General features: G+C 44.6%; 1 protein-coding gene across 5 annotated transcripts in view; it reads left to right on the forward strand.

The window, feature by feature from the left end:
- The first annotated feature begins 226 nt into the window (after window positions 1-226).
- LOC144721223 (SLIT-ROBO Rho GTPase-activating protein 1-like) overlaps window positions 227-13095 on the forward strand; it is a 204909-nt gene continuing 192040 nt past the window's right edge. For all 5 annotated transcript variants that reach the window (XM_078598663.1, XM_078598666.1, XM_078598665.1 and 2 more), the window contains exon 1: window positions 227-1725. In XM_078598663.1, coding sequence (XP_078454789.1) covers window positions 1659-1725 — 67 coding nt within the window. In that variant the 5' untranslated portion in view covers window positions 227-1658. The remainder of the gene's footprint in view (window positions 1726-13095) is intronic.

Consider the following 13095-nt stretch of genomic DNA (forward strand, 5'->3'; position numbering starts at 1 on the left):
CCTCTGGCTAAATATTCAAAGACACAGTTCTGCAATGTCATTTACGGGCGTCTACTGGATAACTAGCTATTAAAGTGGCACAGAAACCTTGCCGGGAGGATGGAATGCCGTGCTAGACCCACTTCGGTGAGACAGGGGGAGCTGTTGAGCTCATTGGAAAGGGGATTTCGCCCACAAATCAACATCGTCACTCCCACCAGCCCCATCCCCGTTTCTATCCCCACCCCACACCCCCTTTTCCATTCTCTCTCTCGCCTCCAACACCACGGCACCAACAGAACACACACACTCGGAGCAACGCAGCGGTGTGGACAACAGCGTGCTAAGCTCCCATGTGTCGCCGTTCTCGTAGCAAGCAGCAGCAGCAGCCGCGTCTGTTTACGTCTAACACGAGTAGTCACTAGGACGGCATCAGCGGGCGTACAACAGACACATGGAGGTAACGCGGAGCGCGGAGAGGCTCGCAGCATAGACGCATATGGTGTTTGTGTCCCGTGTTAAAAAGACAAGGCAGTTTATCTTATGCGCTCATTACAATAGCCTCGTTGCGCATTTGGATGCCGAGCGTTTGGGGAGCTGCTGCGTTTGTACGTAGCGGAATGAAGTATACAGAAGGGACGTCGCAGATTTAAAGAACGCAGATCGAAGAAAGAAGCGCTGACAGCGAGGAGAAGAATAAACAGCTCCTTCTGCTGTCCCCGAAGGCGCGGGGTTATTGGATGTGCTCCTCTGAAGAATGGCTGGAGGCTTGGAGTGATCTTGCAAGTGATGTTGGGACTGGCTTCTCCCAGCATTGCTCATCTGGTGTTTACCAAAGGAGGCAGTCGTCGCTTTTTTTGCAAGATGAGTTATTGAGCAAAACAAAAAGCCCCACGTTCATTGCGAGACCCGACGGTCAATTTCATGAGCGCTTTGATTTGATGGCTGTAGAATTGTCGGTCATCGATACGAGCAAAGGGGTTTGGGGGATCCTTCCAGGCGTGTGAAGAGCGAGAGTGGACATTTAAAGCTCAACTTTCATCTCTGAGAGCTGAGTTTGGTTTTTGTCTCTGGAGGTGGCAAGAGAAGACCGTGGAAAGCTGTGACAAGTTGCAATTTCTTGCCCAGGCTCATTCTGAAAGTGACCTCGGGGACTATCGATTTGCGTGGAGTTTCCTTGAAGAAAGAACGAATATTCGTGGTCTCATCTCATGAGTTGAACCTCCATCTCTGCACAACTTTAAGGAGGCGTGACGAGAAGGGGGCATTGAGAGACCTTGGCCTCATTTGAATCCAAGCAGTCTGCTTTAGGAAATCTGAAGGTGGAGTGAGCAGAGGGGATTACGTCTGACCCAGGGACTTGGTGGGAACCTTCTACAAGACATTTGGAAGAAGACTGCTGGAGGACACCGAATATTGAGGACAGCCTTGCCGGACCTGTTTGGACAACTTGTACAGAAGAACCCTTTACTTGGCCAAGTTGGCTTGTTGGTGACAGCAGTCGGTGGTGTTACGCGCCAGAGGGCACACGCAAGAAGGTTGACACTCAACTCGGGTCCTGGTGCCCTGAAGACTTGGAAGTTGGCTGGAGAACGGGAGGGGAGGGGGTGTCCATTTGGCTACCTTCGCTGGCACATGGTCGCCACCACCACCACGGTCGTTGTTCTTCCACGTTAACCATGAGCGCGGCGGCCAAATTCAAGAAGGATAAGGAGATCGTGGCAGAATATGAAGCGCAGCTTAAAGGTGAGTGGAGGGGCGCGAGAGAGAGAGATAACAGAGGCCGTGGCGTGCAGCGTTTTAAACCCTCGTACGTTGATTGTATTCACGGACAATTATAACCCGCGTGTTTTGAAGAACAAAAAAAATACGTAATCCCATGCAGAACCATGAAACAACCAACAAATGTGAGTTTGATGCGTGACCTCTGACCGATGGAGATCTCTCTGCGTTCACGATTTCGGTTGGACTCGACACGTTTCGACCTAGAATTGTAATTCCTCCTGCGCACCTTTGGATCTTCCAATGAATCCTTCCCATTGTAGTTCCTACCCAAGTAAAATACACTATACACACACATACATACAACCCCGTATAGCCTGTAACAGACTGTAGGGGCAAGTGCTGTTAGCGAGCGCCTATGAAGGCCGGCATGGCACACGAGGGGGTGGGTGGCCAGCACCACGCCCGGCCGCCTTTGTCTCCCCAGTGGCGATGTTTTTACTCATCCCACACCAGGTACTCGTTTGAGGCCGAGTCTCCCTAGATGGAGGCCCAGGACCGGTTCAGATAGTCATTGGTATTGGCCGTGAGCGCGAATCGAACTTGGGTCGCCGGGTTCGTAGCGCAGCGCTACACTACCGCTCCCCATCTCACACACACACAGGTATTGCAAATGGATCATATCCACAGTTCACTATTCGTAATAAACCACTGCTGGATGGACTCCATGGGGTTGTTTGGCCATACTCCACCACGTTGGTGAAGGGTTCGGATGTCACTTTGACCACTGCTCGTTGCCGTGGCCGGAAAATCCAACTGGAGGTCATGGGGTTGCATCGTGGAGTGGCAGCAGTCCCACCACCACCAACCCCGCCGCATTCATGTGCGGTGTGTGGATGACCACACCTATAGACCGGTGTGAGATTGTGTCGTGAGCTGTAGGTGCTATATCTGACCCCGTGACATCTTCGTTTCAGCAACTTGCGCAGACTGCTTGCAGGCTTTGGCGATGGACTGTTGCTTGACTGACAATTGGCTGGTAATGGGGTTACCATATGGCACGTATAGTACGTTGGGAAGAGAGGCAGCAGTGATGTCGCATGTGTTATGCTCATCCGCATCCTACAGGGGGGAAAAACACATTTGCAGGGCGATCCATTTGTAGTTACCCCACTAAAACAAATAACAGCAAGATTATATAAAAAAAAATGTAAATGACAAGCCTCGACATGTCTCCAACCAATGTCAATCTACTTAGTACGTGTGCTAATGCTCTCCTGATACGCTATGTCTAACAAAGCCAGTCTGATTTTCCTACGCCATTCAGCAATGCCGTGAATTAAATTGAGCATAATTTAATTTCAATGTGGTATCTATAAGTGGACCACCCTGTATAACAAGCACACTATAAACAGAATGCGAGTTCTGACATTGACGTGGCACTTAGCATGGACACCGCAGTGTACAGGTATGGGATGTCCCCTAGCTTATGTTGCAATGACACATTGTTATATTAAGTTATAGCGATGAATTCTGTAGACATTTTCCTAAAGAGGGTGAGTTGAGCTTAAGTGTTGAAGTTTTGGGTAAAACCCAGGGCACATTAATTATACAAGGTAAAGGCGCAGCGCTGCAATTGTCTGATGCCACTGCTGACAAGAGAGTTCTAGATTTCCCTGCTCGAGCGTAATTGGCCTACTCTTCCAACTAAAACATTCAGTGCATTTATGTAACAGTAATTCATCGTTTGTTATTTGTATGGACGTCAATCAATAAAAGGTGCGTTTGCCAAAAATAGCGATTCGCATTGTCACATGATGATAGACTAAGCAGCACGCTTAGTTTTGACACAAGAACACATCAACGTTGGGGCATATTTTTTGTTGTTAATATTTTTAGTGTTCCGTGAGGACGATTCATCAGTCTAATGCTTATTCAGCCAAACAATAACAGAGACAACAAGATGCAGTTGTCAAAATCCACACAGCACCACAGTGAAAAATAAAATGTCATTGGGAAAGCCTTTGATAAAAAAAAAATCGGTTTTTGAATGCGATTTTCAAGGCAATGCCTGTTAGGTTATACGATGCTCGTGGCATTCTTTTTCAGTGATGCCTAGTAATTGATTTTTGGGGTGGAGGCCATTCGGATTTTGAGATGTGGAGATGGGGGTGAGGCAGCTAGAAGTGGAGGGAGAGAAAGAGGGGAGGGTTTTCCCAACTTAACCTTTTCAAACTGCACGCTAAACTAATTATCCAGCATTGTGAAGGAAGCCGACACAAGGCTGTGGTGCGGTCTCCCTGATTGGAACTTGGGAGAGCCCGTTGCTAAAACAGTCGGGGCTTTTTCATGTGTCTCTGGGCTGACATTGGAGGACCCTATCTGCGCACATGCATAATTGTTGTTGACAGTTTCGCTTCAATACGTTTTTTCCCAGTCAGACCACACCGGCTGGGAGTTCTTGATTTGTACGTATGTTGAACTTCTTTCGCACCGTACGTTGCCAATCGTGCTAATCGGAGGTTGTGGGGAAGATCGCGAGTTCAGTTCCTGGTTGGGAGTCTATTTATCCAACCTTATAGCCAGTGCTCTGTGGTAAATACATTGAGTACCACTTTGTGAAAAGTTAAAATTGATTGTCCTATGGAGAGTCAACCAATCATTAGAAAATATGTGATTCCTGCCATGGCCCCTTCACTCAGTTGAGCAGGGATATAGTGTCAGTGTTTTTGCTTGTTTAAATTCTTCATATGAATCACAGGGGTGATTTGTGTCTATCCATACCCAGCCCATCATTTCTCATTGACATTTTTTTCTGTCCGTTTGCCCTCCAACAACCCCTTTCAGCTCAGTCCCAGACAGCTCCAGCGGACATTAAACCCTGGCCCATACATACTGTGCCTCGTCAATTGTTCTTCGTATTATTGTCTGGTTCCTGAAACGCTAAGGAGGAGATCTGTGAGGTCCGTTGGAAACTGCCCTGGTCTAATGATGCTCTTCAGCCTGCCTGTCAGCGGCTGCATGGAACGCAGAAGCGCAGCTGCTGTGGAGCCCCAGGCCATTAGCCGCTGGGCGTGAGGGCTGCGTGCATTTCCCCACACCTTGGGGAGAGAAGGAGGGAGCACATCTGTGTCACGGCACAATGCAGATGGACAGTTGGCAGCCTGTGCATGTGTGTGTTGGAGGGGTGGGGGGCAGATGCAGGGTTCAGTGAAACCATGCTCTTGATCAGTATTGTCCCCACCACATGGACAGCAGTGTGTGAGGAGCTTCATGTCTTTCACGTGGTGGGACCGTCTTCCAGTGCTTGATTTACCAAAGGGGGCAAACGCGTGGGTTTTTTTTTATTATCCGTATAACTGCAGCATCAGTACCCCGGGTGAATTATGATGGTAATCTTATTAATAGCGTCCGTGTTGGTGCTTTGTGGCGTATGCAGCCACTGCCCTGTTACGGAGGCTGCAAGGTAGGGTTGGGATTCAGTTGTTGTAAGGGTAACAAATTGGTTCTGTTTAAATTCTGTCTCTGGTGCAGTCCACACAGTGTGATAAAGTGCGCCATCTATCAAAAGGGATGTTTGCTTTGCAGCCTTGCTCAGCAGACATTACATTTCCCAAGGCAGGTTTAGCAAGAGACATTGAAAGTTGTATCTGTGTGTTTACCCACAACCTACAGTAATTACGATAATGTATTATTTTTTCCACCGTTAATCCATTCAAATATCAGTTTGGGATTGAGTCAGCCCATCATCTTTTTATGGAGTGGGTAAAATGAAAACCACATTGTGTAAAAGTCCATAATAGGTCTTCCATGGATAGACCTGCCCCTGTCATAGGAATGTGGATTTTTTTTTACGACTGGCTCAGCTACCAACAGAGATATTTACCACTGCACATTGTTTTGAGCACGGAAACACTTTGACTGTTGACGACTTGAGTGGCGTAATAAAACATTGCTAGATTAAATTATGGTTCCAAATGTTCTGAATTCATTCATTGGGATAACACATAGCAATCCTCTCCCCCCTCCTGGCCAGACGAATGCCCATTTACAGGCCAGGTGGTGAGTCACCTTGTACCTCAAGGTACCGCTGCCACTGGGGGTGCCATACCAAATGTGTGAGATGAGATACGATGATGTTAAGCGCCGTGAGATATAAAGGGCCTCATGAAAAAAACCAAATCATCAATACAAACAACGATTGTCATATTGAACCGTGCTAATCGGAGGCGCCATTAGCACGGGTGGCTGCATACGGTGCGAAAGAAGATCAACGTACATATGTACATCATGAGATTCGGTAGGAAGCTTGGGGGCGATAGATTGCACAACACAAGACACAGCCGAGATTTACGTAAGCAGGTACTACAGGGAAAACGAAAATACAGTAATTGGGAGTGCAGTGCGGAGCTGCCGTGAGCACATCAGCCGTGTGGTGTGGGCTGTGAGAAGGGCACTGCAACAATGGAGTCACTGGAAAGGGCCCTTCTTGTCTTTAGTCGCGAGGGCTCTCTCTCTCTTCATTGGTGTGCCCAGGGTTTATAAAGCGGTCCTCATAATGAGAGTCGGGCTCCAAGGACGTGCAGGAGAACCACTTAATTTGTTTGAGGCAATGGCACTGCTAAGCCCAGGAAATTGCCTTGTTTTTTCCTGTCAAGTTCGAAGAAACTTTGGGAGGACCTGACAATTACTGGAAATGTTTTGTGGGCACAAACAAAACGGTACAGAGCGCAGTAAATAACCTACTATCATCGTGATCTGCCATTGTCTAGCCACTGCTGGATATGTCAAATGAAATCGGGAATGATACTTGACCACTGCGTCGTTCACCTGGTCCTGTAAATAAATTAAATTAAATGGTGAATTTCACACAATTCACATGGGAAAATGTCTCATTATGCCCATGGCGAAATCCGTATGTCGACATAACCTATACATAGTAGAAAACTAAAAATATAAAAAAACACAGCAGAATATGTATAGCTATGGAAGTTATTGAAGGTAAATGTGTGTTCCAAATGATTAACTACAGAGGTGACGTTCTGGATATTAAACTAAACTCTTTTTTTTATTTTACCAAGTAAGGCCCTCTGAGCTCTATAGCTCTTTTTCAGAAGCGACCAGGCCACAAATGACAGCTCGATGAAGTGGCTTATCACGTGGAAATTTATACCAGTCAAATATTCTAAATGCATTTTTCTAAATATGGAGGGAAAATCTGGAGGAACTGGAGGACCCAGAGAAAATCCACGCGACCACGGGGAGAACATACAAACTCTAAAATATACAGGCGTTAGGGTCGGGATGGGACCCATGACCCTCTGTATACCAGCAGCGAGGGAGTTAACGTCTCACCACCGGGTGCCCCATATTGGCCGTTCTTCATAGCACAGCCCTTAATATGATCATGAAAAGCTGCATATACAAGTACCAAAGAAGAACTATAACAATATTGATTTGAAGCAGTGGAACTGCTGGATTATTATTTATTATTTTTTCCGCCTGAGGACGACCGCTTGTGTTGCGATCTAAACGTCGTGATATACGATTTATTTATTTATTTTACTTTTTCTACCTACGTAACTATAACAATAGTTTCATATTTTCAGCTATGAAATATGAGTAAAAAAATGGACTGGGCATAGATTTGAACACATTTTTAACGTGCACTAAGAAGCGTGGATATGTCTTTTTGAATGCTTACTTGAGAACAAATACAAATCAGAGACATTTAATGTAACAAAAAACGTTAGTGGGCTTGAGGCAGGGCACAATGCTAAAAAGGACGATGGCCGATGGACAAGACTTGTGACCTGATGATGGACGCTTGTGTTGCGCCCGAAACGTCGTGATTTTTTTTATTTTATACCTACGTGACTTTACCGAAAGAACCAAAGAGTAAGACTTGTGACCTTTTCAATGAAAGCCGGAGGGAACCAACTCGAGAGGATGACGATCAACAGATGGATCAGTGACACAAGTTCATATGTGAGGTGCATTGTGGCATCGCAGGACCATGAGGAATGGTGACAGCTTGAGTGGCCTTGATCCAGCAGTGGATTGACCATTGCTGCTGCTATGCTGTAACAGAGCCTTTCAAAGTTTACTACATAGAACTATGGTTTAACCACTAGAATATACATTTCCTAGGCAACAATAACCATATTTCTTGGTGATTAATTTTTCATTGACCGAGTGTGATTAAATTATTGATGCTTAACATTTTATATAAGAGGCCAATTCCAGTGGAGTGGTCTTTAATTAATTTAATAAATGCAAGTTTACATTAACTCTGAATTTATTTCTCGGCAGCAATATGTATTTTGATGTCTTCTTTGATTAAGTCCACTTTTGCTTGTCATTTTAATTAACGGGCTAAGAAACTATTATTGTGAAAGAAAATTAATATCAGTAAACCAAATTAACCTCTAAAAAACACGAGAGTTAAATACAATTTAAAATTGTGCTTCACAATTTGCGGTGTTGCTCAATAAAGCCTAATTTTGATCAGAAGACATAGGATGGATTCATATAGATTTTTCCACGGGTTGCATTCATAATTGAATTGATTCGGCCCGTGTGTACACAGCTATAGTCAGGGAAGAGGTCAGCGAGGTCTTGTCCTTGGTAGTCTTGGCACGATGGAAGCTACCATGGACGGATCTCATTTTATAAAGTACTGTGTGTGTCTTGATGATGGATACAACATCTCTTGCTGTGCATCTTTGTGAGATTGGGACCACGACAAAGGCAGTTTTTGTTGTTAGTGGATGTTTCTTTTTTGCTGTTATAATATACACGTGTAACCTATTTTTGGACAAATGTAAAGGACGCATGTACTGTGATTTTAAGTAAATGACATCATAAATCGAGAAGACAAATTGCTTTTCAGAAAACGGATGGACGTCAATAAATTTGCTGATGAGGGGACACGTAAAATGCCTTTAAAAGTGAGCTATGTAATTTACATATGTCGGTGTTTGATTCATGCCTTTGCTGGCAAAACATATTTTGGAAACTGACATGTTTATGAATGGGTCGTGCATCGTCTGTAGAAATACTGCTGTTTTATTTAACCAGCCACCTGTAGATGTAAACACAGCAATTAACATTTCGTCATATGTTTTAGGATTTATGTTTTAATTCCAGACATTACCTTAGGCTCATGACAACAAATGGCTGCAAATGAGGTGAAATTAAAACGCAAAGAAATTCACGCGATTGACATTTAATGAGAAAATGCTTGGGGCAAAAAACATCCTGTTTAATTTCATTTATAAGCCAGTGTCTCTATAGTTCTAAATATTTCATGCGTCCCAGCATTCCCTGCATGTGATCTTAACGAGTGATGTTAGTGAATTAATTCTGGACTCTTCCATTTTGGTGCAGAGGGGGTAGAGCTGTTGGTACATTGATTGTGGACTGTGCCAATGTATGTCAGGATGGTGGGTGTGTGTGTGTGTTAACATAGGTTTTCTCCAAAAGGGAATGAGTCTCGCTCTGTGTTTCAATGGAGTGGGTGGCAGCAGAGGGTTCTGTAAAGCTTTATAAAGAAGCCTGAGTCACTTTGAAGGAAGCGGATGCACTTTTTTTTTCTATCTTGACATGGTAATTGAGCCCATTTAAAAGCAAGCGTTTTTTGTCCCAAGGTACTTAATATTAAGCCAACATTGAAATTGGTTTTTAATTGTGGCCAGTAGCAATTTGACATTTGTCTCTGTTTATGTAAAAGTTTTATGCTATCTATTCATAACAATAACATACTTATACTTGTATAATAATTTAGAATGTCCTATGAAAATAGCTTAAGTCTGTTGAATTAAAAAAACCGACATTGTATGTAAATGTAATGCTGCTGTGTGTATTATGGGATGGCCCTGTGGCTTAAAGCACCTGACTCTACAGCTGGGATGATTCGGCGATTAAGTTAATTAACAGACTCAAGTATTATATTCATCTACTTTTTGTGGTCAATTATTCGACGAACTTAAAAAATGGCGGCTGCCCCCACAAGCCACGCCAAGCGTGACGCGGTTGACGGTGCGATAACTTGACTAAGCCCTGCCCATCACCTCCCGTCCAGCGGCACTCGTAAGAAGAGGGGCAAGACTTGTTTTTCCCCCAAACTATGTTCATGTTATCGCATTAGTTGAGTGAACGAAACGATAATGGGTGGAGTAATACATTCCTTAAAAATAATCGGAATACATCCCAGCTCTATTTTATTAACAGTTGAAAGGTCGTGAGTTCAAATCTCAGTTGAGGGTTAAATCCAACCATTACCCTTTCTCGGTCACTTTAAATGATTATCACTTTGTGGGAAGCCAAACTTCGGTCATCCTCTGGAGGTATCATTCTCTTGCCATGGTAATATGGAATGTATAGCATTAGTTCATGGCTATCCCAGTGGTAATTTTTGCAGGGCGACACTTTGATTTTGCCGCTGTGAAGGGGTATGCAATGGCACCTTGCATTCTCAAGAGGAAATGTAACAATTTTTATTTCACCAGGTAAGGCCCACTGAGCTATATATCTCTTTTTCAGAAGCGGCTTGGCCACAAATAGTTCAACAAAGTGGCTCATCATGTGTAAATGTATAGCAGTCAAATACTCTCAATGCATGTTTCTAAAAGTGGAGGGAAAAACCGGAGGACCCGGAGAAAAGGCCATGCGACCATAGAGAGAACATGCAAACTCCAAATATACAGGCGTCAGGATCGGGATCGAACCCACATCCTGCTACATGCTAGGCGAGAGAGTTAACAAAAGGGTAGGAAGAGTGGGAAAGAGAAGTACAAGTTTACTGCTTATTCAGTCCTGTACTGTCGCATACAGTGCCATGGTGGCGAGATGTTAACTACCTCGTATACATTTGTGGCCAGGCCACTTCTGAAAAATAGCTCTAGAGCTCAGTTAGCCTTACCTGGTAAAATAAAATAAATTGTTTAGTTTAAATATGCATGTGATCATCCAGCCACAGTCATTTCAGAGAGACAAGGGGGAAGAGAAGAAAACAATGGAGAGAAATATAGAGAAAGGCATTTCGGGGAGCGAGTGAATGGATAGGTGAGTAGTTAATAGATGGGTGGGTGGGTGAGCGAGTGACTTAATGGTTTGATGAGTAATTAGCTGATAGGAGGGTGAGCGAGCGAGTGAGTAAGTTAGTTAAAGGATGGGTGGGTGAGTGAACAAGTTAGTTAACGGGTGGGTGAGTGAGGCTATAGATAGGTGAGTGAGTGAAGGGCAAGCGAGTGAGTGAGTTAGTTAATGGATGGGTGAGGGAGTAAGTTATAAGGACGGGGGAGTGAGTGGTGAGTTAATGGATGGGTGAGTAATTAATGATAGTTGAGTTAGTTAATATATATGGGCGAGTGAATGAGTTAATGGTTGGGTAAGCAACTGCACTTCCTCCACGTTCTTCATTGTACAGAAATGCACTGGCAGAAACAGTGGGGGGGGGGGGGGAGTGGAACGTGCACCCCCTAAGATCCGATCGAAATCCATAATTTCGTTCGGATCATTGGGGTTTATTAGTAATAAATCTGCATTTTGCGACCCCCACTGCCACTGTGTAGCATATTATTACGTGCCAGGGACTCTATGAGATGATAGGACAATATTCTGAGTCCATAATTGGCAATAAGTAACGGCAAAGCAGTTCTAAGTGACTCACATAATTGTGTGCAGTTGCGTATACAGTACACGACTTCCCTGAAGGCAAACACCTTCAGCGAGCGTGATGCCGATCACACACGGTTCGAATTCGACCCTCGATCGATGGCTGTGCCATCGCCGCACACGCGTCGAATAAAAAGCAAGGGACAAGTCCTTACTAACAACTCCTATCATTTTTCATTTCTGGAGGGGTTGCCCCCCCCACCTGAAAATCCTGGCTCCGCCATTGCAGAAATGCATTGTGTACGGCCTTCTCATGAGTATTCCTCAAGGCTTAGCCTTTAGGAACGAGTAAAAGGTATCAGAGAAAGATAAGTCCAAAGGTAAATGTGATTAATTGTACTTCTGTCATGTAATCAATGTTACAACTTTTGTTTAGCGAAATCAGTGTCAAGAATAGCAAACCTTGCCATGCATCAAATTATCCAAACTCTTATCATTATGAATTAAGAGATTATACCCAGGTTCACATCATCGTCCCTTACAACTGCCAAAATAACCCTTATCGCGTACATACCTGGTCCCTGCCATATATGAGTGTGGAATTACCTCCACTGTCGCATGACCACACAATTCATCTTTAAGTTCGGGGACGTAATGGTGTGAATGCGTTGAGTGCCCTTCTCACATTGGAAGGTGGTTGATTCAAAATCATATTCACGCTTCGAGCGAGCTGATCATCCAGCTAGGGTTGATTAAGTGAATGAGTATCAATGTATCAGATGTAAATACCTAGTGGTTGTCCTATGGAGAGAATTGGTCTCTACCATATGAATGTGGAAATTCCTCTTAGCTTATTTAGTAGTGTGGGACACGCACTTACTGTGTATAGCCGAATTTAGACCAATTATATCTACAAACCAGGCTATTTACAATGCCTATATATGACATTTGTTAAAACGGAAGACGCACATTTTGAGATTTGTTGTTTTATAAACAGCCGACCCAATTGACGTTCCAATAGGAGCACTCGGGGCTGCGTTCAGGTGAAGCAATGTTTACTTTCGTGGAAGTTCAAAGTCTGGTGGTGGCTCTCTGTGGTGCTGTTTGCTCCGCATTGGACATCAATGCAGAGGCTACTTCCCTGTCCGCTTGCTCGCGTAATAGCGCAATGACATGAGAATGTACGGAATGAGGACTGACATTGAGAAGATCATCTGGCTCATGCCACAATGCGTCCGACATACCACTCAATTGCCTGGCTTCCAAACGATTTGAGGTATGCGGTTTCCCATTGTTATATCTAGATCGGCGTGCGAATTGATTTGTAAATATTTGATACATTGTCCAATTATATTCTCGGCAGGTAACAATTCACCATCCAACCGACCCCACCCAGCTATGTGATGAATTGTCACGCGTCAGCGTTGCCTTTTGATTCAAGATGGAGGCACTGTTCTGCAGTTACTTGCTTTCACCACTGCTGGCGGATGGGCCTGCAGTAAAGCGACTGTAGAGAGCCCCTCTGTAGGCTGTCTAGGCCGATTCTTGTACACTGGTCAGACATCTGGGAAGAGGTGCGAGTAACCCACACTTTACTCCGCCGTACGTGAACCGCCGGTCGACTAACTGTTCTCTATCCACTGACACTGCTGAGTGGACAGAGTCGATGGGGTGGGGGGGATGTGGGAAACTTGCACCATTGCTTCAACTGCCGTGCCGGGAGTTGAACCCACGAACTCTGGATTGCAAATGTATGTATGGTGTATGTATGGTATG

This window comes from Lampetra planeri, chromosome 11 (assembly GCF_965212315.1).
Source record: "Lampetra planeri chromosome 11, kcLamPlan1.2.h2, whole genome shotgun sequence".
NCBI classification, from domain to species: Eukaryota; Metazoa; Chordata; class Hyperoartia; order Petromyzontiformes; family Petromyzontidae; genus Lampetra; species Lampetra planeri.